This window comes from Haemorhous mexicanus, chromosome 8, assembly GCF_027477595.1.
Source record: "Haemorhous mexicanus isolate bHaeMex1 chromosome 8, bHaeMex1.pri, whole genome shotgun sequence".
Classification (NCBI taxonomy): Eukaryota; Metazoa; Chordata; class Aves; order Passeriformes; family Fringillidae; genus Haemorhous; species Haemorhous mexicanus.
The window spans coordinates 17,918,166-17,945,082 of record NC_082348.1 but is presented as its reverse complement, the minus strand read 5'-3'; the positions used below and the strand labels follow the sequence as shown (position 1 = coordinate 17,945,082).

Here is a 26,917-nt window from a genome sequence, read left to right as displayed (position 1 = left end):
TTCAGCCTGAGGTGAAAGGAGCCGGCGGTGCCGAGCCTGCCTTGTCAGGCTGAGCCAGCAGCTACTTTATCCCTGCAGTGTCTCTCTCAGAGTGTTGGTGAGATAAAACCGCTTCACCGGGAGCAGTGCCGCTGTCAGCGGTGTGCACCCCGTTTGTTGCCTCTCAGGCTGTTCTTAAGGGCATTGGTCTCTATTCTTAGTAAAGGAAGCTATGAGCTGGGTTTTTCATGAAGCATCTGATGAGTTTCGGTAGACTGAAGTTTACAAAATCTTAAAATACTGCATTACAGGATTTTTTGCTCCTCCTAAAGCAAAATATCACTTTAAATGAATCTTCACCAGTTTGGTGAGGATTTTCCGTAAGTGAAGTACCTTCATTCTGTATTGTAACTTTATTCTGATGGTTTTCCCCACTTTGTACTAATTACAATATGAAATCAATCTGGAATGATAATAAAGAGGGTAATAAAGTAAAATATGAAGCTTGGGGGCATTAATTCACACATGTAGAAAACTTGTGATATGTTGGCAGATGCAAATACATCAGGTGCTTTCGGTGCAGGTTTTCAGATGAAATCAAGTAGACAAAGTGCTCTTCAATATTTTATGTGAGAAAACCATGCACTGTAATGTACACAGCAGTCTAAACAACCACATTATTAATGTGATACTTTAAACCCGTGCATAACTGAGCTCTTAGGCAAGTACAGTAGTGATTACCTTCCCTACTCCTGCAAATGCTGGCTGGTGATACTTCTGACACAATCCTGTTTCAGCAGACAGCAACAACTGAGACATTCATTTTATGATGGAGCTGCAGAGATGCCAATACAAAACTGACTGAAAACAGAAATGAATGGATTGCTTTGCATTATTTTCTCTTGTCAGTCACTTTGATTCGATTCTGTTTAAAAAAAAAAAAAGTTTCCATTTGTTTAAAATTCTGTTGTGGTATACTTGGAAAGTTTTGCTGAGAAGTTACATGCATCTACTGTTGTAATATGTGTACATAGGGAATGGCATAAACACAGGGACAACAAAATATTTACTAATGTCCTTAGAAGCCAATATAAATATATCTCTGCTCTTACTCTGCAAGGACTTAAGCATATTCAAACAACTTTATATTCAGAGCTGAATACTTGGATTGCTTTCAAGTAATGTTAGGCACTGTATGTTAATATATTCAGCCTACTGATTAAATAAAATAACTCCAAAAAAGAAAGCTAATTGCTGCAACCAGGAAGCATCATGGTATTAGTGCCTTAGTAGTTCATATATTGTGGTAGGTTATTGCAATTTTAACAGCAGCTCTTACAATTATTGCTTGATATTATGTATTCTGTTGAAATAGGAGAAAAAAGAAAGGTGACAGTATTTTGGAGAACCCATCGATTCCAAATCCTTTTCCTGAGCTGTGTTGCTCGCCGTTTGCATCAGTTTTGTCAGCCAGTCTGTTGCCCAAGGCAACTTCAAGAAAAAAGCAGGTAAGATTTATAAATTATTGTTTGACAGTTTCTAAATTGGTTAAATGAAAGCTTCAGAAAAAGCTCAGTTACCTATTAAAATATTTTATTAAAATAGACGTGTTCATATTTCTGTAATTTGGGGAAATTTTTTCTGTAGGTCATCAATGATTGTAGAAATCGAGGTTTTGGAATCTGTGACTTAAGATATGACTGTTCTTTCACAAGGTGTATGTGTGGCTCCGCAGATTTTTCAAATTAAGTGGAACCAGGGGCAGGCAGACAGTACTTTATGTCCTTAAATGAGAAGTTAATTTCTCTTTTCCTTTCCTCCCCACCTCCAATTACTGTCATCAATGTTACAGAACAGAGGGTTTTAACAGTCACTGAACAGCTTTTCTGAAGTTCTAATTTTGCCAGGATAATGGGAAAGACCAAAATGGATGGGGAAGGAGCAGATGCTGTGTACCTGGCTATATGTTATATGCCTGTGTGTTTATCTGTGTATGGCTGATGTTACTATATTTCCATAAAGACCTTAAACTGTAAGCCAGGGGAAGATCTGAGTGGGCAGAAGGACCTGGCAGTACTGTTCAGCAGAATTTCCAGGTGATGGAGATTACTGGTGTCGAAGATCAGTTTCACTCTTTGAAAGCTTACCTGTCTCATTCTCTCTGCCCTTCTTGAGACTGGAAAGAGTTCTGACAAGAAATATCTATGGGATTAAGATTATTCCTTCACACTTTCTGTTTTGGTGGTCTGCATGATCCCTGTTTTAACAGTTTTAAGGGTGATATTGGAGGTGTAAGAAGTTAACCTTGACGGTTATTCAGTTTTTAGATTTGCATGGAGAATATGCCTTGAAGTTTCTTGTAGTTGTTTTAACTTTTCTGAAGCTAACCTGCCACAGCCGTTTCTGTGCACCTGCCAGAGAACTTTGTTAGCCAAGTTGTGGCTAGTACCCTAAGGAGGAACCTTCTCATCTCTTCTCCAGTGAAAAACATGTATCTGTCTGGGAAACTGCCCTGATTCAATCTTGCCCTATTTTGCATGTCCACCATGGTGTCTCTCTATAAGCTGTGGTGTCTTTCTGGACTACTTTTATTGCTTTTAGTACTTATCCTACAATAGCAATACTAATCTGATGCATTCTGGCCACTGTGCATCTGAATGTTGCTAACACAGTGGGATAAAACTGTTCTAGCTTCGTCTTCTTGGGCAAAGTGGAAGCATTGACTGTCTCTGCAGAGGCAGGAAAAACACTGAATTGGTAATATTATCTTTAAGAACAAAAGAGCTAAAAGTCACAATTTTAAAAAAGTAGTCTTAATTAGTCATGTTGCAGGCCTAAATTGTAATCATTGTGGTAATCTTTGGACTTGAAACTGGGAAGCATGATTTAATACACAAAGGTCAACTGCTTTTGTGGCCAGTCATATTTAACATTACTGACAGGCTTGATCAGTTAAACCAGCTAAGTGTTAGCTTCAGTATTCCAGAAGTTGAAGTTTGCTTCTGCTTCTTCCTAAAGGTTCATTTGTACTTCTTGTGATGATTCCTGCTCACAGTCCTTCCATTTCTCCTGGATTTTTACTTAAGAATGTAGTGCTTCTTCTGGTAAAAGGTTTCCTGACAGAAGTGAGCTAACATAATGCTGGTGTCTGTTGGAGGGCCTGACCTGTTTTTCAGCTACCAGAAAAGTGGAGAGAAATATTCCTGTTACTTTTGTGGAGGCATTTTAACAAGACTGTGATTTCTGTCCCCTAGGTGTCTGTTTATGGCCACTGCCATAAACAGGAGTAATTATAAGGAGAAATTATACTAGGCCAAGCAGACCATTTTTCAGACTCAGTATGACTGCTGTTGCATTCTTCATCTAAAATTATTAAAGTTAAGGCCAAGTGACAATGGTCAAATTAAACTTTTATCTTTGAAATTCAGGTTGAAGTCTTCTAATAGGTTAAAAAATTACTCAGGTTTAAAAGGAGAGGAATGCTAAGCAGGTGTGCAAAGAGAAGTGAACTGGCTGTAACTTTGACTTCCCACAGGTGGCTGTGGAGCTCTTCTTGGAAGAGCTTATTTTGTCAACTTTGTAGCAGCTCTGTGTGCAAATATGTATCTGTATACAAAAATTTCATGAATATTACTGTTACATTTCGATAGTTCACTAACTTTTAAGAGAAACCAGCCACTCTTAAGAATTTTTTTTTGTGCATAGCATTGACAGCTGCCAGAATTCTTTCTCTTCTGATGATCTACATATGTTTTCAGTGATTCTTCTTTTAGATTGCTTGCTTTTGATTTAGTTTCTTTTTCTTCTGTGCGTTTAATTTCAAGCATAGGGCAGAAAAAATTGCAGAGTGAATTTCTACTTATGTCTTGTAGCTAACTATTATCAAAATGGGTGTTTCTAAAAGAAAAAAGAAAAGATGCCTCTTCTGTCTTGTTTTTCTCTCCAAAAAAGATTTTCTGCTTCTGTAGAAGAAAGAAGTTGTCATGAATATCTGCTCTTTTATTCATAGCACCTGTGACATCTGAAATCTTTCTACTTCTAAATAGATTATTAACGTTATTTTGAATTCTTGTTTTTCTAAGCTGAAATTCTTACTGTCTTCTAATGATCTTTTATTATAAGCCTCTCAAAACGTTGAACATGCTGCTTGAACAGCATGTTTGTGGGGTTGACTTACTGAAAATAAGTTTATAACAGCAAATTGGTAAAAGCCACGTAGCAGAGTAGTGATTTGCCTCTGTGCTTGGGAAGTGGCATGTCCATGTCTCTGAACATTATTTGGTTGGCCTCACCAATACACCTGTTCATTTCTTTTCTCCACTTGCAGTTTGGAAGAGTTTTATGTTATATCTTTGAATCACAGAAGCATTAAGTTTGGAAAAGACTTCCAAGATTGTTGGGTCCAACCTTTGACCGAACACCACCATGTTCGATTAACCATAGCACTAAGTGCCATGTCCATGAGTGCCTCGAACACTGCCAGGGATGGTGACTCTACTGCCTCCCTGGACAGCCTGTTCCAGTGCTTAACAGCCCTTTCACCAAAAAAATGCAGAAAAGCTGGCAGCCCACAGCTTGGACATGTGCACTCTTCCCTGGGTTGGGAACTGTCTGCATGGCCGGGCCCAGAGAATGATGGTGAATTGTGCTGCTGCATCCAGAGGGTGTCCGGTCACTGGAGGTGTCCCAAGGGAGGAGTGTTGGGCCAAGTCTTGTTTAACATCTTACTGATGATCTGAAGGAGGGCTTTGAGCCTACCATTAGCAAATTCAAAGACCATGGGAAGTTGGGTCAGATTCTGTTCTTCTGGAGGGCAGGAGGGCCCTGTGGAAGGACCTGGACCGGCTGGATGGATGGGCCAGAGCAGGGGCATGAGATTCAACTGACCACATGCTTTTCCTGCACTCGGGGTACAACAAGCCCATGCAGTGCTACAGGCTGGGGGCAGAGTGGCTGGAAAGTGGGCCAGCAGAAAAGGCCCTTGGGTGCTGGTTGACAGCAGCTGACCACGAGCCAGTGTATGCCCAATGGTCAGGAAGGTCAAGGGCATCCTGGCCTGTATCAGGAATAGTGGTTCCTGCAGGGCCAGGGACTGGTGAGACCTGTGTGTTCATTTCTGGGCTCCTCACTTGGAAAAAGGATGTGGATACTGGAGAGTGTCCAGTGAAGGGCGACAAGGCTCATGAATGGACTAGAGAATGTGTCTTGTGAGGAGTGGCTGAGGGAGCTGGCTTTGGTTAGCCACGAGGAGTCTCAGGAGGGACCTCATTGCTCTTTACAGCTCCCTGAAAAGAGATAGAGTGAGGCTGGGGCTGGTCTCTTCTGCGGTGCCTGCAGTGAGAGAACCCATGGAAGTGTTCTTAAGCTGAGGCAGGGTAAATTCAGTTTAGATAGCTGAAAAATGTATTTAGTGTTAGGGTGGTCAAGTGTCAGAGTAGGTTGCCCAGTGGGGTAGTGGAGTCACCAACCCTGTTTCAGAGGCATCTGCACCTGGTGCTGGGCGATGGTTTAGTGGCTTAGGGGTTACAGTGGTGGTGCTTGGGTTGATGGTGGGACTGGGTGACTGTAAAGGTATCTTCCAAGCCAGGTGGTTCTCTGATTCTATGAAATGTGCTCAGATAAACTGAATTTCATGTTTCAGGGTAGTAGAATTTTATCTGAATAGGACAAAAAAACCATCTTTTCCCTCATGTCCAACACAGTATGGTCAGTTTGGTGGATGGTGGGAAATGTTGCCTTCCTCTGAGGAATCAAGCATCTGCTGCTTCTAGGTGGAATTCATGAACTCGCATGGAAAATTTAATTGTGCCTCAGAGCTCGTGTTTTCTAAGAAATTATAAGGAACTGAAGATATAAAACACTGCACTTCTGTCTTTAATTATGATATAAATAATTATTAGTAGGGAAAAGTATGAATTGTAAGAAAACTTATTCTGTTCTTGTTGTCTTTGGTAAAATGAACTAAGAAGAGGTTACTGTAGCTTTATGGAAGCTTAGTTTTTTTGCTTTCTGAAAACAAAACCTGAATATATTCACTGCAGTGTCAGTTCTTGCCCTGCTCAAGGATAATCCAAAAAGTGTTTCATGACAAAAGTAGTTCAAGGTAATTAGTGCCTTGTTTCTTTAAATTAAATTAGAAGTGCAAAAATAAAACTCAAGTAAATCTCAAGGTGAAGAAAATGTGAAATTTTACCTTGCCTCTTTTGTCTTTCTTGACGTTCTAAACAAGTAGATATTTTTACCATGTTGAATCCAAATATACTCCCACAATGTTCTTTCCAGGAAATCAGTTGTATGGATACCTCAAATACATGTGATTGTAGTGGAATTGACTTTACTTTTCGTATTCATAAAGATTTTAATGTAAAGCTCTTTGACAAAGAGCCAACAGGAACTTTATGCTCAAGCGCAGATTTTTTTTTTTTTAATGTGTACTGTTCTAAGTTTATGAATACTATTGAGCATTGACTGTTGTAATTGGAGCACCTTTTTTTTTTTTTTTACAGCAATAATTCAGGGTCTTCTAATTCTCCATAACTGCATATAATTCTACTAGCAGACATATATAAATCTTTGGTACTTAAATGTTTTCATGACAGAATTTTTGTCTGAAATATCTGTTTACTCTTGACTTTCAAACAGTGCAAAAACAAAAAGGGTTTTTTTTGAAATGCAATGATTCATAAATTTCCAACCAATTTCCAAGGGTTGCAACACCTTTTCCAACCAGAAGAGGCATTACTTGAATTTACTCTCTGATTCCAGTCTGTGTGTTTCTTACCAGATTTTCTTCCAAGTTGGAGACAATTGCACATGCCCTCCTTTATCAGTTCTCAAATCTTTTCTTCCTTACAGCCTCTAAACATATATCTGTTTTCCCCATGGCTTTCCCTTAAATTACACAAAAAAAGACTGAAGATTTTAAAGTCAGAAGGGAAAGGAAAAAGTCCTTCCAACCAGTTTATAGGTGAACAGTAAAAACATTTTGTACAGAACCGACTTAAAGAGCTCAATAAATTCTCTAATATAAGGATTGCAGAAAGGATTCAGTTGGATTCCTTTTTGTGATGTTTCTTTTGGTGGTCTGCTCCAGTTCCTGTGCTCTGTTCTTCATTTCTATGGTTGTACCTGCCCACCAAGGAAAGATTTATTGATATTACAGTAGATTGGAACTATTTAGAGCCCTATTAAAACTTGCTATTTTAATGCAGGTACCTTTGTACTTTGTCCAGTCACCATAACACTGTAACAGTCACTTGTCTACATAGGTAAAAATCAGGGAGCAAGGCTGAACAATTTCTAGTTTTAGCCATCAGGAATATTGCCTGGTTTATACTGGAGATGCCCTATCACAAGCTCTCTGATATATCAGCCTGGGGAAACTTCAGAATAATCAATTGTTTGTTTCTTTTTGTAATTTACTTTGTCTTCTTTACATTGAAATTAATTGCCTTCTGTCAAACTTCACATCAGTGTTTCCTTTCACTTTGTTACTGTTCAAAAACAACTCAAAGACTGTAAACATTAAGACTGTAAACATTCTAACTTCACAAAAATAGCATTTTCCCCCCCATTCTAATAGGCAAGAAAACAAGGGCATTTTAACTTTTGTGGTTACTAAGATACTGCCTCTGCAAGCTTTTTGCTTAATTTGTAACATCAGGAAGGTGTTAGGCTTTAAGTTTTACAGTTTTCACTTGTATAAAAAAAAAAAAACCCATCAGTACTGTCAAAGATTTTGGTAGACATTTTGCCAGTGTTTGTCAGATTGGAATGGTTTTAACCATCCTTTGGATTTTGGTTGTTTTGGATTCATCAGCCTAAAAGTCAAACCTGAAGTTGCTTATCTTTTCTTTTAGGCCAGTTTTCTCAGTACAGGAAACTGCCTCTTCTGTGCTAGTTGGGAAATTCTGTTTTGAACGAGAAACTTCTGTGATGTTGCAGTAGATCTAATAACTTGTCTAGAAAAGCCTCTGTAAATTTGGAAACCTTGATTTTTCCAAGAAGTGAACCTTTAATATTTATCTCTTGAATTCTGCATTGACTACCTGTATTTTGGCCCTGTCATGTCTCTGTGTCTAGAGCAGATGATGATATAAACATCATCAACTTCTTTGAATATACAAGAAACTTGTCAGTTAAAGCCAGGTGAAACTGCAGGGAACTCTTATGCTGCTGAGTCACTTCTGATAATTCAGTTTTATTGAATTTGATGTTAAAAGATTAAACTCTCATGAATGGAGCTTGAATCCTCATAATTTTCAGAAGGAAGTGAGGTGTGATTGATACCAACACAGTTTTTATTTATAATTGCTCCCAGGCATGGGTGCTTTTATTTAGGGCTAGACTGGAGAGCTGGAAAGTTTGGGTCATTTTGCAGCCACTCCATGCCTGCCATAGACAGATCCGTGATTAAAGAAATATTTTATTGACAGATCTTTTCTGAAGTTTCTTCTCAGGGATGGTATTGTCAGTAAGTGAAGGTAAGTGTGTTAAGGAGGGCATGCAAGAGGTCAGTATTGTAACAGTACAACACTATTGGCATCTTCTTTTTATGGACCATTGTCTGAATGGTCTTTGATCAGAGCAGACACACGTTCCCCTCTGACTTCCTAGGACACACAGTCTAGATTAATCAGAATAATGTTTAGTAATATTCATAAAATTAGATGAAGCCTTAAGTATTTTTGTGGGGTTTTTTTTCTCCATTTTGTTTTTCCTCAATGTTCTTTTCTGGTCTTATAAAACTTCTGTTGTTCTTTTCTGGTCTACTTTTGTTGTGTCATTGCCCAGTAATTTAAACACCTGTGTTATATGAGCAACTGCTATTTTTATATCATAAACAGTTTATTGTTGCATTGAATGAGACTAGGGTAGTTGATGATTAATAGTTAAATTATTTAAATTTTACAGGTTTGGTAAAGTTGACAACTTAGATGATTCTTAAAAAAGGTTTACAACCCCTTTTCAATGAAAAGGTGTGCAACAGAAGGAGAAAATACAAGGCACTTTACCATACATTTTACAGTACTAAAAAGTGTGTAAGATTATTGAATTTTCATGATTTTATCAACATAAAACTTTGTTATTCTAGAGTTGGGGATTAACTGAAGAATGGAACTCAAATTCAGATCAGTTTTTCCTAGGAGCTTTGGTGCAGTTTTTAGCATATCCTTGAATTACTGCATTTCTGATGTTCTGAGAGTTATTATCTTTTCAAATAAGAGCTTGAGAACTATAGAAACAAGCAGAGGCATATTCCCGTCCTACTTCTGTGCATAAATGTTGACACAATCAGTATAATTTAGATTTTATATTAAAAAAACCACGTGCCTCCATATGAACACCACTGTTGAGTTTGGCCAGTTTTTACTAGGTGGAATTAACATGATCATCCATGTAGAATAGTATTGAATATTTGTGATTGATAAAATAATTTAATACTCTTTGTACATTCATATTTTCTTGTATCTATTTGCAGTAGATAACTGAGGACTTACTTGTTCTTTCACATGATAATCCCAGAGCCACTAATACAGTATGGTTGTTCTCCCATGATTTTTGCTTCATGCTCTTTTTAACTCTTTGCAGCAGTAATCTTTACTCTGTGACATGTGTAATTAAAAGATCAAGCCAGAGTTGTAATGAAAACTGGATCAATTGGAGATGTCACTGTTAGGACAGGAAAAGAACTCCTCACCTTTTTCAGGTGCCTGCTGGTATCATGCTTCACTCTCTGCTTTCAGTTTCCTTTGCATAAGAAAATTTTTAGAAACTGTCAATAACCCTGAGATCTCTCACTGTTCTTACCACACTGTGAGGTAGAGGACAACTTATAGCTGTGTCTTAACATCTGCAAATCACTTAGATGAGAGTCTTTAGGGTAATAGCTGTCTGTTGCTGCTTGTAAACCAGGAGCACCAATGGCCAGGCAGTGGAAGGGCATCCTCTTATGGACAATTCATGCTGATCTCTTTTTATGTGTGTGCAGAGGCAGTAACTGATACAGCTTCCAGCTGGGGATTTCAGGGCTCAGAGTTTTCAAACTTTTGTAGCAGTTGCTTATTCCTACAAAGAAGATGGCACTTGTATCTGGGTGAAATTTGGGAATGATAAGTGGGAGATAACAGTTGACCAATGCTCGCATTCTCCGTGTTTGTCTTCAGCATATTTAAAGCTGCTACTTCTAAAGGCATTCACACTTTTATGACTGCTTTTGATTTGGGAATGAACAGAAAGGGAGAATTTCAAACCAGAGTATTTAAGCATGCCTCTCATGTTGTAGTCCTGATGGGAGTCACCTCAAATGGGAATATTTTAAAAAAATGCTAATCAGGCCAACAAAAATCTTTCATGAAGGGCAGTTGTGGGAGGAGAAATTAGAAGGGAGAAGAAATTAGACCTCTGCTCTCATAACAATGTGAAGTTGCTTTTCTCCTGTTTCAAGTCACAGAACATTCATTTGCAGCTAATCAGCTCATATTTTAGCCCAATAGTGTACATGATATTTAATACTGAAGTCTCAAGAGAGAAACATATATTGGTTATCTTAGTTGTGTGCCTGTGCTTCTATTTAGGATACTGATGAGGTGTTCTTGCCTGTTTCTGGTATGCTCATACTGCATACTGGTAGCTCTGTCTTTTAGCTTCTTCTCTTGATATATCCACAGGAAATCAGTATACATGAGATTGTCCTGTGATCAGAATGGGATTTTTCAATTACTGCATTCTTGGGCTATAAATAGCCTTTTTATATTAGTTATGTTATGATAACTCCTGTTACTGATTGCATTAAGACTTGGTGTTTATGAACAGCTGCAAGCTCTTGATAATGGCACAGAAGTGGTATCAGCTGTTGAGAAACAGGCTGGAAGTTTGCAAGAATTTATTCTCATAATTGCTAGAATTCACTGCTATGTAGTGAGAGGGAAGCCCATGTAATATGAGGGTTTTCTTAAATAACTCAGCTGACAGAACTTCATCAGTGTGCTTTTCTATCAGGCTTGAACCTATTGATTGCAAAAATAGGCAGCTGAAAAGCTTTGCAAGGAGCATGTGTAAAATGCTTTGAGATCCCCCCAGTTTGTGAGGAAAATTGGCAAGGATGGAAAGCTTCATTATGTTCCTTGTGGCTCATACTTGGTGAATTTCCTCGGTACGTTGTAATGTCTGTGTTGCTTTACAGGTAATACAGTCTGTTTTAGTGCAACTGCATCTGCATCAGCCCTTACTGACCCTCCAGGAGGGTGTGCTGTATGCTCTGTGTGAAGACCTAGACCTATTAGTTTTCTTTGTGTAAGGGACTATATGAGTAGAGAAACAACACCTCAGTCACTTTGAAACCTCTCTTTTGTGGGGTGGTTTTAAAGTAAGTAGTTATTTGTCAAGTGTATGTAAATGTACCCGTGCAAAAACCACTCTGGGTGTGTTTCTGTGGTCACATGTTAAAGGGCTCTTCTGCTAAAGAGACAAAGTGACTGTGCCAGGCAGACAGGAGCTCTCACAAGGAAGGGCAAATAGCACAGTGAATAACTTCCCTGATTTACCTTGGTCTTGTGTAATAAACTACTGCCTTAGCTCAAAGACAAGTACAAAAAATAGCATCAAAAATTTTTATAAACCTTACAGGATTTATATTATCTGGATTTTTATTTTTTATCTACAGAAGCAAAAGCTGAGACTGATTTGTTCTTGTTGCATGTAAATGCTCACATTCCTGCATTATATCTGGCCGAGCTAGGAATAGATCAGCTCTTGTGACTCTGTATTCAGTGCCTTAAGGACATCACTGACCTTCCTCTTCTAGCAGGATATCTCTATTCCATATGTTGTTATAAAACCCTTATTGGAGTTACTAATTTACTAAGGGCATTTCAATTCTTGCCCACTCCATTTAGTCACGCTTTCTTAAGTGGCAAGAAGTAGAAGTGGTTTATATTTTGAAGTGTCTAAAAAGTATCTGCACAATGTTTTCACAACTGTATCTGGTAGCTTAGTGACAAAAATAGGAGTGAAAAGCTGCATAAACATAGTCATTTCAGCAAGTGAGCTGGATCTGATTTCCTTCCTGTCTACCAGCACCAGCAAAATTCCTTGCAGACCTGCCATGGACAAGTCAAATCTTTTATCTATAGGAAAAAAAATAAAGTGGTCATTTATGTTTCTCTGAAGGCATATTTGGCTTTCAAAGCCTTTCCATATCTATTTATCAATAGAACTCCTCTTGACTTTCACATGGTGAAATGATTCTGCAAAGCTTGCCCTTAGAAGTTGTATTTTATTCAATTTATTTTCTTAAATGTGTGTGTGTGAAATTTAAAAAAAGAAAATATTTCTTAACGTTATTTTTAGTACTCTTTGATGCAACCATGTTTACTTTCACTAGTATACATAAATTACTGTAATATATTTTTTTAAGCCTAATCATTATTTGAATATTGGATTTTTATTAGTCAGGTCAAATGCGACACTTAAATTCTTCGTTACTTTCTGAATGGGCCTGGTCTGTTCATCTGATTGGAAAAGATACAATGCAGATAATTTCACTGAAGAAAATGAGCCTTTGCTTCACCTTGCAGACAAATGGGTCAATTTTATTCATAGAGCAAAAAGCTGCACATGCTTTCAAGAGCCAAGGACCTTCAGTACCCAGGGGTAAGGAAAAATGGCTTGGGCTATTTTTGTTTCTTTCCTGGTGAAGTCACTAATGCAATGCTGCAAGTTCTACAGCTGCTGTTACCCAAACATTTTTTCATAAGATCCGAGGCAAAAGGAGTAGAGGGAGTTTTTTGTCCTGGTGCTGCAATTATGTGCATGTCTAATATTCCTTGAGTAAAACGCCTGTGGGATCGGGCTCTGGCACCACAAGTTTTTTTCTGGCTCTTGCAGCAACATTTTGGAGCTATATTATAGAATTTTGAAAACATGCTCCCACAGGAAATAAAAACTGTGTGCCTGAAAGGTAAAAACCTAATTGCAAACACTTGACATTTATCATAGCTATCTCTAGTAGAAAGGGATGTTAATTCCAAATGTTACGTAAGTAACAGTTTAAACTTGATCTCAGAAGTTCTTTTTTATTTTATCAAAACAATTATAAAGATTTAGGACTGGAGTTGGGCAAAAATAAAGTGGAATAAATACCTTAAACCTAAAAGATTAGTTGCTATGGATCTCTTGCTGCTATAAACTGAATGTAAAAGGAGTCAAAGTTAAAAGTGAACCTTTCTTACAAGGCAAGGAAATGAGTTGTTTAATAATAATGCTGTATTTTAATTGGTTTATGGTTTTATTAGAAGCTCTTGTTTTAAAGCTAACAACAAGGATCAAATGCTTGTCTCTAAAGAAATTCTCTTTGTGACTTAGCATAAGTTTCTTATCAGTTTTTTTCCATCCTGTGTGTCTCAATCAAGGACAACAGGTTTTGAAATTTTAGGAAAATATTTATCTTTACTTCCTATTCCTTGGCAGTATTTTATTACTATTTGAGAGCTGCTGGTAAAATGCCAGTGCAATGCAGGTTTTAGTTTTTGGAGGGAGCCGTATTTTTTGTATTTATGGTGTTTGCTCCTCTTGTTCATCAACAGAACTTCCTTCAGTACTACTGATTTTAGGATTTGAGAAAGGTGATTTAGCATGAAAAAAGATGCTTTGAATTCATAGATTCTGAAGTATCTCACTGGTGCCAGAGACTTGTTATGTATTTGCCATCTGGAAAACTCTCAAATCAGAAAAAACCATTAAATAAAATTGTTTATTTTTAACTTGTCACTGTACAGTTTCTTATGTCTTGGAGATGAGATTCTTTTCTAGATACTTTGGGATTCATACAGAGTGTGCTCATTTCCACTGGGGGAAAAGAAAAAAACCCTATAAATATGTTCTAGTGAAATTTAGTATGGATTATTGTAATATTTACCAAGTCAGTCCTAAATACTTTTAGGACCTACACATCAGGTATATGATAAATAATATACACCTTGCAGTGCCTATGAAATACAGCAGCCTGCATATCTGACATGTTATTCTTCAGGAAGCTATGAATGCTTAATTCAAATAATTTTTTAAAATGTCTGCAGTCTTCAGCTACGAAAAGCAATGTTTCTGATAAGAGCTGCTTGGTCAAGAGTTGTAAAAGAAATACCCAATATCACAGTTCTAACATCTGTTTAATAATTTGGTTTGCAACAGGAATGTTGCTTAGTCATGCTGCATAAAAGCAGAAAAAAAAAAAGTGTTATTAAGTGCATTATGAGACCTCTAAAAAGAATTATACCTTGCCTTATCATTTAAGCAATACAAAATGTTGCCTTTTTTTGACAAAGAAGGAAAGAAAACCGCCAGATTTCCTTTGTCAAACCATGTTAATGAAAGTGGATTTTTTTAATGCAAATATTTGATACATAAAATAATTGTGTGAATGGGGGTGATCAAAAACTTGGGTTCATAAAACAGTCTTAAATGTCACTCCTTGTAACATTTTATTTGTCACTTTTTCAGGCTTGGTTGCATTGGAAAGGTAGTAATTGCATTACTTAAAGTAAAAGGGATGTTTTGCTTCTGCTTTGAATAAAGGTAGTTAAGAATCATATAATTAAACTCCATGGATTCATTAAATCTATTCTTATGCTCAGTTAGTTCTCTGAAACTCAAAGAACAGAAGCACTGAAGAATATTTTGTTTCCCTGGAAAAAGCCAGAGAAAAAGCCCCAGGACTGTAACCACTCAGTGTGAGGTGTTAGAATGCAGTCTTTAATGATTTGGTTTTGTTTTGACAGGAAAGACAAAGCTCTGAGTGATAGAAATGCATGTTGTTCTGCTTATTTTTATAGCCAGAGATAGTGTGGGCATTTCCAAGGACAGAACACAAGTTTTCAAGCTCTTTGGTTGGTTGATTTCTATTTTGTCCTACCCCAGTGTGTTCTGTCATTGGCTTTGAGTAGGACTGAATTCACATAAATGGAATGACATTTACTAGAGCCTTAGTCTTTGTGCTGACTCTCCAATATTTAGGTTATGAGGAATTAGGTTTCAAGAAATATTGCTAACTACTTTGTTCTGCTTTGTGTTATCACCTGGATGAAGGTTGGCAAGTTCTGTGAAAAGCAGACATGAATTTGTCTTCCAGAAGAGTAACATTGCCTGCAGTTATGCCAATAACTCTGCAGAAAAGGGTATGGCATTTAAATCAGTCTTTTAATTCTGACATTAGTATGGGTTGATAACAATGTTTAAGCATGGCTGTATTTATTTTTTCACCTTTTCTTAAATTTCTCTAGTGTAATAATAATGTTTCTTTTCTGATAAATGTAGAAATTTTTGATTTCATTCTGTGAAATATGTTTGCTTGCAAATATACATGTGTCCACAATTGAATTTTTTTACTGGTGCTTTTTTCTCTGTAACTATAATTTTGTACTTTGTGCAGGAAATTATTTTTCTTACAGATTAATGTAGCTTTTAAAATGTCACAATTGCTTTAAAATATGCCTCTTTTGAAGGCTATGATACTGTTCCTAACAAAGGATTACTGGAGTCTGCTTCCACAGGTTTTGCCTCAGCCTTAAACACAATGTGCTTTTCCCTGACCTGCTCTGGCTAATCCTTTATAGTGGATGGCCCATCATGTATTTTGGGAACCAGGGTGACACTGTACAGTGTTTTTCCATAGCCACTGTAGCTTGCCTTTATTTGTTATCTCAATAAAAAGTGTAAGCAGTGCAAAATGATTACATCTGTGTGCACTAGGATTGCCTAGTGTAACTCAATGCGTTGGGGGTATCTGTGGAGTTAAAAATACACACGGAAATGAAGTGCAGAAATATGACTCTCTGCTGAGCCAGATATGTTAACTTATGAGAAGTTATTTCAAACAAGTTGTAAGTTATTAATTAGTTCGATTTATTTTGTAAATGTGTAGATATTTTTCAAAACCTCATTGCTGTATAATGTGCTTAACTCATTGTTAATAGACTCTTCTGTTACTCAGTGGCTTTTTAATGTAGCAGCATTGTGAAAAGGGAAAGTTCACTGAAATATGACTACAGTATTAAATGGTTCTCATGAGCAGTTTATGGGGAAGGCAGCATATATTCATGGCATTAGTCCTGTGGGTCTAAAGGAGTATATAAACACATAACTTTTATTGATTTATGATGTAAACAGTATCCATTTATATTATTTCATTGTTTGAGTTGGAAGGGCAGCCTGTGAACATAATTGGGATTGATTGGTACAGATTAGATTATGCTGCTGGTTTACTAGCATGATAATATACTACTTTTCTGGTATAAAAACTTTAACATTTAGATATGTGCAAGATGTGCATAGTGTTAACATGGTGTTATCTAACAATTTGCAAAATCTCTGTTACACTTCTCAAAAATACTCCTTTAAAAATTGTGGTCTAACTTCTCAGCTCTCATCCTCTCAGTCTTGTGGTTAGCTCCCTGTCCTCTCTTCCTCTCCCTAACACCCCTTTAGAGCTCAGATCTTGAGTTGTCATAGTTATTTTATTTTTGTCTGGGTTTTGTTAATTGTATGTTAGGAGAGGAAGGTCTTTGTTCTTGCAGCGTGTAGTTGTGTTAGACTCCTGTGGTATGCACACAGCAGTACTTGGTGCTGTGTGGGAGGGGAGAGGTGTAACTTCACTCAATCTAGCATTAGAAGGCTGGGAAACTCAGTTTTAACTGTAGTGTATATTTCAGTGGATTGATTTTTAGTTTTTTGAAGTTGAAAGATAATAATTCTCTGAGAAAATACAAGAGTTTTTTGACAAATTCTCAGTAAGATAATTTTCTGCACGTTCTCTCTCATTTTTTTTTCATGCTGTTATCAAATTAGCTGCCAACAGTTATTGGCTTTACTTCTCTTTATCTATGCACTTTGTAAGCCCAAAATAAAATTAATGGAAGCAGTAGGAGGAAGCAGCATAGGGTGTTGCCTTAGGTAGGTGGCTATTGGGTTGCACACTGTTTCAAAAAATTCTTGAAGGCATGTGTCCTCACTGAGGTCTCACTGTGTGCCAAATTTAATAGGCTTGTTAAGGCTTGTGATGGTTTGATCTAGGCATGTAGAATTCCTTCTGAAAGTATCTTTTCCCTCTACAGAAGGGGCTTTGTTATTTCTGTAGCAATGCCTTAATTTCTAGAACTAGAATATGGAGGAAGGGAAGGCAGGAAGGAGCCAGGCAGTGAGGGGTGACTGACATATGTGCATGTGTAAATTTGCTCATGTTTCTCCTGGACATTAGAACCTTTGACTTAAAGTGGTGCAATTTGTACTTTTTGTTGCACTTGAAGGACCTGGAAAAGTAGGATTTTTACATTAACACTACATAGTCAAGAGAAACTTAAGTATTAACTCATGAAATACTCCTCTGGCGTATCAGTCATTACAAAGAATTATTTCTTAAATTCATGGAATAGGTAATTGTGTAAGAAGTCTAGTTTAATAACAATACTGCATAAAATTGCAAGTCTTTCTTTTTCCATTTCACAAAAGGTAAAATTTTGCATTGTCAATGTGCTAATCTGTTCGGCCAACTTCTTGAGCACTTAGGTTTTCTCATTTTCATTCAAAATGTCTAATACACTTTGTCCAAAGTTACTTTATACTTTCTGTTTTGAAGTCTGATGTGAAGTACTTATCACAGTTGATGTGTTTTATTCTTAAGTAATGTATTTTTAACTAAAGCTACCAAGTCTTGTTTAGGTTTCAAGGGGTCTTGTAACACAGATGGGAAAATTACATGCTTAATGAATATGGGGAATTATGTATAGTGAGTGCTATCACAACCAGATTTATTGCCTAGTGTAACTCAATGCATTGGGGGTATCTGTGGAGTTAAAAATACACATGGAAATGTGTATTTTATTATCTACTTTATTGTATGCATAGACATATACTGAGTTGCATAGTAAATGCAGAGTAAATGCTTTTATCTTTTGTATGAATAACTTCATACTCTTATAAAAGTACTTAAAAATTAGATTTGAAAGGTTATAATGCATTCAAGACATTGTTTTACAGTCCAAGACTAAAGATTTCTTCAATATAAACACAAGTCTATTAGATTTTTTACATGTTAAGTAGAAGACTTGGGCACTTGGTGTTGTATGCAAGGTGTATAAACAGAGACCTGCAGTTCTTTTCCACGACAGCTGTGAACTTCATAACACACTAGGTCAGATGATGCTCAAAAGCATTGTGTACGTAGTCAATATGTGTTGCAGCTGAATAATTTCCAGCAACTCTTGAAGAGATTGTATAGTGTCTTTTAATTGAAAGAAATATGACGGAAGGAAGATGTGATTTTAGATTGCTCAGATCTAGGACTGGGCATGCAAATTTCAAGATGCTCTTGCATCTTTATTCCATCTCTTTTTCTGGCCCAAAATCACATGCTGCTTTAATCAACACTTATCCCTCCCCCAAGGAGAAATGGTCACTTAAGCCAAATTGTACTGAGAATTAGTAATATCTGTCTGCAAGGCTAAGAGCATGAAAGTAATTTTTCAGTTTTGCGTTTGGACCCCTGAGATGAAAGGCCAGTGTGCTAATCCAGGAATTTTACATAAGGCACTTTATGTGACATGATAATGGTGTCATTAAATGGATACCTTTTATAAAATTACTGGATACAGCATTCATGTATGAAACATCTCTTCATAAGGACAGTTGGAAAAATAGTAATTTAAAAATAAAAAAACAATTCCAGTGCCCTTTTTGTCTTTCATGCAGTAATAGAAATAAAAGAAATACAATAATAAATAATATAATACAAGACCAGGTTGGATTGGAGCTTTGAGAAGCCTGGTCTAGTGGAAGGTCCCCAGGGCAGGAGGACTGGAACTAAATGATCTTTAAAGTCCCTTCCAACCCAAGACTTTCCAGGATTCTTTGATTCTATAATATAGTAATAAAATGTTTCTATAATAGTGTAATGTAAGGGCAGCATCCTGCAAAGTTCTGAAGACATCTGAGAGGTTTCTTAGAGATGGAGGGAGTGGGAGATAGACTTGAGTGGGCTTTAAAGGCTTTTAAAGGCTTAAGGAGCAGTGGTCAGAAAAACTGTGGTGGTCGAGGTGAAATTTTTGAATTTAAAGTCTTTATTAAAAATGGAATATTTTCTTTAATGAATTATGAGGGATCTGAGAGAAGGTAATGGGGATAATCACAGGTAAATCATTAGGATTGGTGTGACTGGAAATTCAGTACAGAATTATGTCTTAGACATAAATTACTGGGATAAAACATCACAATAAGCTACTTCTTTATCTGCAGTTTTTTACAAATTGAATGAATGTTTTGAGCCAGAAAAAGAGTTAAGGAAGGTTAAGAAGGAGGAATATATATGGGAATGGGAAGAGACCCAAACTGAATTCAGAAGAATGCTAGTGTGTTTTTTGAAAGAAGTTTCTGTTTAAGCTTGCTAGAAGGCCAGGCTAGGATGTAGGCTTACAGAAAGGTCTTGCCACCTTTGTGTATCTAACATGTGCTAGGATAGCTGCACTTTGTTTGGGGACATCTGGAATTCCTGCTTTCCTCTAATGCATAAAACTTTGTGAAACTTGCTTTGCAAGTATCTACCACAGATCCTTGTTGGAGGGAGCATGCAACTTTCATGTCAGCTCTGAGAGGATTAATAAACTGCCTGATATCCAGTCTTCTGTTGTACAGTATTTGCTGATACTAAGTCACCTGCTTGTGGCTGAGGATGAGGAGAGGCTCATGATTCAATGATGGATAAGTGAGGAGAGGCTAGTGATTCAATGATGGATGATAGGGAAGAAGGAGGATGGCAGTCCAGCATTTTCTGTCATTGTGGAAGAACTGTGGCTCAGTCCAGGAACTGTTTAGGAGGGAGCTACTGACAGACCCTCCTCCAGGGAGGGTATTGCAGCACTCATCCCCTATTTTTTATGATGTAGGCCAGATAAATCTAGAAACTATTCTTGAAAAGAATTTTAGACCAATTTTTACACTGAATATCTACTCCTTATACTCAAGCAGGCACCTAAAAGTGGATTCTGGTATAGTCATCATATATTGGTTGACCATTCATAGTTCCTGCTTTGACTAGCATGAAACCAGTAAAGCTTCCTTCTGTCTTTATTGTGTACAAAAATTACCTCACATGTATGAATGAAATCAAAATGGGACTAACTTTAGCAGTCCCTATGGTTCAGGTGCAGGCAGGGAAAGGGAGTTTTTTCCTATCCTTTGGGATTCCAGTCTCTACAAGCAATCAGATTTTCTAGAGTGTTTTGTACACAAAAGCATCAGTGGTCTTGAAAATGAAAATGTAAAGCACTATGCTGCAGAGTTGCCTTGAAGGGTAGATAGAGATGTGGATGTGTATGTGCCTATGAGAGGGCGAGTATTAAGTGCACTGAGCTTTTTAAAAGTCTTTTAAAATCTCAGTGGTTTAATGCACTTGGCCATTACTTGTCCTTTGTATAGTTTGACAGGGTTTAGTGGTACAATTAACGTTGCACTTTGTCTCCTCTCTGTCTTCAGTTCTTGAACAGATCTTTGATATGTTTTTTTCAGTTTCTTCTTGCTTTCTTTGAACATCTAACATTCTTCATACAGTAACCAAGGAAATTGGCAGTGTTTAGTGCCCTACTCTGATCATAATCCTCTTCTGTGGGCAGAAATCCTTTGGAAGAAAACCAGTTTTTTCATCAATTGAAGAAAGTGCTTGGCCATTTTCTAGCTCTAGTACTTTAGTCTCCTCTTGAATAAATTAGGCTTCAAGAAGTCAGAACTTGACCTTTAGACTGTGTTATCTGGCCTTGAAGTGTATCAAGAGCTACTGCTGAATAGCTATTTTTGCTAAAGTAAACCCCATACTGATTATGCTGCATTGCTGTATGTGAAGGGAGAAACTCAACAAATGGCACACAAGGTGCTGGTGTGAGTCTTATGCAAAAGATCAAATTTCCCTTACTTAAATGTCGGTTACGTGTTACTTTCTACATGCATAAGCAAGTGCCTGAAAAATTAGAAAATTTTCTTTACTTTTGATAAATTGAAGCTACATCACTGAATGCAAAGAAAACTCATCACATTGAACCAGGAATTATTCATATTTAGACGTGCTTTCTTCCTCATTTTCATGCAGTTGCTATAGGTACTGCCCATGCCCCATTCTTCCTCACTCCTTGTTTTTCTGCCTGTTGGTCAGGAACAGAGGAAAGACCAGCCCAACAAAACAACAGCTGCCTTAAGGACCTAAAGAAGTTATGACTGTTTAATCATATATTTGGTTTGCATGGCAAAGTTTTGGTAACAGGGGGAGGGGAGCTCTACATGGGTGGCCTCTGTGAGAAGCTGCTAGAAAGTTCCCTCTATGTCCAATGCTAGCTGGCTCCTAGGCTGACCCCATCATCAACAGTGGTAGTGCCTCTGGGATAATTTATTTAAGAATGCACAAAAGGTTGTTGTTCAACTGCAGTAGAAGAGAGAGAGAGAACATGTGAGAGGAGCAGCCCTGCAGACACCATGGTCAGCAGAGGAGAGGGAGGAGGTGCTCCAGGAGCTGGAGCAGAGATCCCCCCCCAGCTGGTGGTGCCGGCACGGTGAGACAGCTGTCCCCATGTGGGACCATGGGGGTGTGGAGACCCACCCGCCAAGGCACAGCAGGTGAGTGCCAGAGGCAGGCTGTGACGCCTGTGGAAAGCCCACAATGCACAGGCTCTGGCAGGATCTGTGAGAAGAGCCCATGCTGGAGCAAGTGCAGAGTGTAAGGAGTCCTCCCCCTGAGGAGGCAGGACCAGCAGAGACAACCTGTGCTGACTGCAACCTGTGTTCCTTGTCCTGCTGCACCACTGGCAGGGAGGAGATAGAAAAAATTGGGAGTGAAATTGGGGAGACCAGAGGGGTAGGAAATGTGTTATAAGATTTGGTTTTATTTGTCATTGCCTTTTTGTGGTTTGGTTGATAATAAAACTGGTTTCCCCAAGTTGAGTCTGTTTTGCCTGTGATGGTAATTAGTGAGCGATCTCTCCCCATCCTTATCTTGACCCACAAGCTTTTTGTTATATTTTCTCTCCTCTGTCCAGGAGGATGGAAGTGATAGAGGGGCTTTGGTGGGTACCAGGTGTCTAGAAAATGTCAACCCACCACAGATCAAAATGTCTCAACCGATACAATTCTGTGGTAACACTGGAAAGTTTAGCCCAGTTCCAGTCTGTCTAAGTCTGTTACATTGGTAGTGACTTTCTAAAATTTCTGTTTTGAAGTCTTCCATATTCAGTTGCTTTCAACCCTTTATTTATGTTTACATTATTTCAAGGCAACCAGTTTTTCACAGTTTGAAGTAGTTATATAAGAACAGATTTACTCTGCTGCAGTTCAGTTTATAATGGGTGCCTTGGGAACAGTACAAAGCAAGGTGAGTCAAACTTGAAGTTCACTTTCCAAGAATACACATCCACCTTCTTCACCCAGAGTTGTTAGGCTCTTGGCACGTATCTCATATTTCCTCATAGTTCTCGTCTTTCATCTCCTTTTTCTGGCACATCCAAATGGCTGCCTTGGACTGCTGACCAGTATCTTCACCAAAACTCATGCTTGGGCATCAAAAATGATGACTTGGAGAGACATCTTTGATTCCTTTCTCTCCCATGCTTTGCTCATCCCTGCAATTGCTACTTCTTGCAACTGGTGTTTTTGCAGATACCTTTTTTGTTTGGCACCACTAAAATTCATATGAAGGACCGAGACCTGGGAAGATGTGTTCAGTTTACACCCTTAATACTTTTCCTTTATTTTCTACTAGAATCCTCTTTTTTCCCCCCCACTATTCTTTAGTGCATTGTGATTTCTTCAGAGTCTTTTCAGCACGTTTATTTCCTATTGCATCATTTCTACTGACAACCTTTGCCCTGACAAAGTTGTGCTTTTTTTTTAGGCCACTTGGACTGCTTTTCTGAGCTTGTCAGTCTTGTTCTCCAAGAGGTTAGCAATTAAATAATATCTAGGCTGAATACCAGTTGGAGCCCTCAGCTTGTCTTGTATTGGCCCGAAAGCCAGGCTTCAATAGCTCATCATACCCATCAGCTGTGTATGCAAGTCCTCAATGTTGTTATTTTTCCTTTGGTCCTGTTGATTGTAACTTGTTGGATTGGTGTCTGTCACCGTCTTTTTGGGTATCCTGTTTGACAAGACTTGTAGGATGATCATAACAGAAATAAAATGCATATATTTATGGTAATATGAACATGGCTTGTGTGTGGGCAAGCGAAGCAGCAGCCAGACAACCCAGCAGACCTCTGAATGTAGGGTATCACAACAAGTGTAGAGATGGGAAATGTGCTGCTGGCTTCTGTTTTCCTGTGTGACTGAAGACTGCTCAGTCTATGTAGCTCATTTTCATTTTAGAACAAATGATTAGAGGTGAACATTATCAAAAGAGACTAAATTTCTGAAATTATCACCCCCTTTTAACTACATCACCCACTTATTATCTTTCTTTTCCCTTGGTTCCCTTGTCTGCTGCACATGGTGACTATTACACTTTTGCCAACAGTTACAGGAGCTGGTTTCCATGCCCAGATGCCCTTCATCTTTTTTTCTTTTCCTTTATGGGTTTGGATTTGCCAACAAAACCTGCTGGCAAATCTGTAATAACACTACAGCGTATAGTTGAAGGTTTTGCGTGGTTTGAGTAGACTTACTTCATTTAATGCAGGATTTACTCTTTATTTGGATTTTATGCTTTGGCCAGAGGGAACAATGCTATGAGAATTTAAAAAAAAATGTTTAGAAGTGCTGAGAAATAAAATTTTCTGTCAGAATACATATCCTACAACAGTTAAACCTTGGTCTAACATTCCGGTGATGGCTAGAAACAGATACCCAGAGATGACAGTACTGGACTGGAAGTCTGACCCAGCAAAGCAAGTTTTTTTGTCATATACCAAGGTGCAAAGTATTTCAGCATTTTAAAACAACCATTTATTACAGTAGGTTACCCTACATGGCCTTTGTCATATTTGTTCTGGACATTCCTTGTACCAGTCCAGAAATACAGAGAAAATTTCCAAATTGTATCTTCAGCTAAAATTCTAAACTTTGCTTTGTCTTGGAGTCTACATGATTTTCTCCTCTATATATTCTATATATTCAGGGAAATGCACAACTGATATAGTTGATGATAAAGGCATTCTTCTCTTTTAAGCTGTGTTACAGTTCAAGCCAAAGCTTCTGTTTAAAATGGCCAAAGTGAAAGAGAGTTTTAAGAAAAAATCTGTTCTCTCTTTTTTTTTTCTTATTTAAAAAATCTATTTCAGGACTGCTGCAAATAAAATAGGAAGCTAATTGGTCTCTTAACAGTGTTATTCAGAGACTTGGTCTTTCTCAGCTTTGCAAGAGATCTGCTCTAATGAGAAACCAGCAACATGGTGTGAAAAACCTGGTAGAAACAATAGGTACTTCTTTTTATAGCTGGTATCTCTTCAGAAACATAGACTGCAGCCAGAACGCGGCAGTAACAGATTTGCTTTCTCTTGTGCTGGAACACAGCATTCTATTTATCTCTGACAAGCGAAGGATATGTTGGACAAACTGCACTATTAAATACAGAAAGCCTCATTTAAATAATGTTAGTGCCTTGACATAAATAGGGACAAGCTATACAAACATGAGGCTGATAACATTTTGCCCTCATCTTCCTTGTACACAGAATACAAAAAAACAGAAGTACATTTTAGTGACTTCGTATTTAAATTTCTTTCTTCCTCTGTCTTCAGACATGACTCATTTTCTGTTCATTTTCTGTTTGACAAACTTTTTTTTAAAAAAATGAAATACTGAAGTGCCTTCTTAAGTCAGATTCTGAGAATCCTCCAGTATGATTGCTCCATCCCTCTTTTTAAGTCCAGTTAATCTAACTGGATGTTTTCCATCTGTCTATGGTAAGTGCATTCTAAATACTGCTTTTGTATGTAGTATAATGTAAACCTGCATATTACTGTTAAATATATAAAAACCATATAAAGCTAGGACTTTGAAGGCAGTGGGGAAACAAAGGACTGAAGATAGTAATACCATAAGTTTACTAATAAGGCTAATATGCTGATCAGCTCCTCTAAATTAAATTTTCATTAAGAAAAGTTCATGTGAATGTACACTTTTATTAACCTGAATAATCAAGTTTGGTCTGAATATTAATCTCTTTAAGTCAAACAACAAGATTTTGAACCTTTATCAGAAAGGGCTTGATTTGAGGGCAAAAACTCTTAGCTATTACCAAGGGGATTTTTGTACCTTGCTGGTTTTTTAAGCAATCTTCTGTGGATTTCATGAGAAATAATAAGGAAGATCTGAGTGAAAATAATGGGTCATAAAGCATGTACATTTAGCCTAAACAACTGAGCTGTGTTAGGAGGACTGTATGAGCTGAACTCTAGGAAGGAGCATTGTGATTCCAACCCCAAGAAGTGGTGATGCTTGGCTTAAGGGAGAATAGCCTGGGTACATTTACTCGATGACTGGATCACGCTGTGGTCTCAGCTGAGTTTTCAAATTACTTTCCCTTGTATAAAGAATGTTACCCAAGTTTCATGGAAATTTAGCCATTAATTTATTTATTTTTAGTGGTTAGGAAGGTGTAAAACTCTCATGCCTTCCTGATCATCCACTTATTGTGTTTAGATTAATTGAAAAGCCAAGCATACTGTGCACTGGAGTTGAGAGGGGACCTATGTTGGATTAGCTGTCTTTAAGTGGTAATCTTAAGAGGACAAGAATAGGGACCCATTTACCTTTCCCTGCACCAAGAAGTTTTACAAATAGCCTTGTGTCAGGTGTTCATGTATAAAGTTAGCACTAATAATATTTTAATGAAAAATAACTAAGATTTATTTTTATCATAGCTACTAATACATGGTTTTTCCATTCTGATTTAGAGGGTTAATATGAGTAAGAGTCTGTCATTACTTGACTATAGACAGCTATTCTGAAAATAAACTGTGTATTCCAAGTTTATCTTTATTCTGTAGTCTCTTCCTTCATAATTGTTTAATTTTCATTACAGCTCTTCTTTTGAAGGGCTTGGGAAAAGTTGTTGATACCAGTCAATGTAAACTGCATTACCCCACTGAGGTTTTTCAGCATTATGATGGTTACTCTAAATCACTCTAGGAATTGCTATGAACAAGATGGAAAAAAGTTTTCATAAATGTAAGAGTAGGTTTTCTTCTAGGAAGAGACAGATTTAGGTAATGTTAGTGGATTCTTTCTTAGCTGCCTGGTGCTAGGCACTGGTGACTCATGAATTTGCAAAGCAATATCCAAAGTTAATCTGCTGCAGTAGCCCTTGGGCTTTTCCACTTTTTCAGGTGTGAGCAGAATTTTATACTCAGTGCACAGCAGATGAAGTGATAGATGAAGCCTAAGCTTCCATTTCTGCTGGTGCTAGGATAGGCTGAGGTTTGCCATTTAAATGCTAGACTGTATAACCTCCTGTTAACTATTTGCCTTTTTATTTCCAGTTTATTTCCATTTTAAACAGACAATTTTATTTCACCTATAAAGACTAGATCTGGGAACCTGTTCCATATGCATTGTGAATAATTAAGGCAGAGAAATGATTTACTTCTCTGCAGTGTGTTTATCTTGTTTAAGTGCTCCTTTGACAGCTTAATCATTTGGCAAGTCTGCGGATTTTCTTTCATTTCTGATGTTCCATGGAAGTGTATTATTTGATTATTTTGCTGATAGTATTTATATTTCCTCACAACTTTCTAGTTATTTACACACATCTTAACAGTTGTATTTGAAGTGTCTTTCACTGGCTTCATTTGGAGTCTCCATAGTTTGGAAAAGATTTTTGGTAAGGTAGATTAACTTGAGACTGTCTGTTTAAATAAATTATTTGATCCACCCCTTCCTTTCCTTATAAATAATGTGCATTCTTTTTAAGGAGTTT

General features: G+C 37.5%; 1 protein-coding gene across 1 annotated transcript in view; it reads left to right on the top strand.

Moving 5' to 3' along the window:
• The first annotated feature begins 327 nt into the window (after nt 1-327).
• GRB14 (growth factor receptor bound protein 14) overlaps nt 328-26,917 on the top strand; it is a 58,039-nt gene continuing 31,449 nt past the window's right edge. Inside the window, exons 1-2 of the mRNA XM_059852356.1 lie at nt 328-359; nt 1,355-1,487. Coding sequence (XP_059708339.1) covers nt 328-359; nt 1,355-1,487 — 165 coding nt within the window. The remainder of the gene's footprint in view (nt 360-1,354; nt 1,488-26,917) is intronic.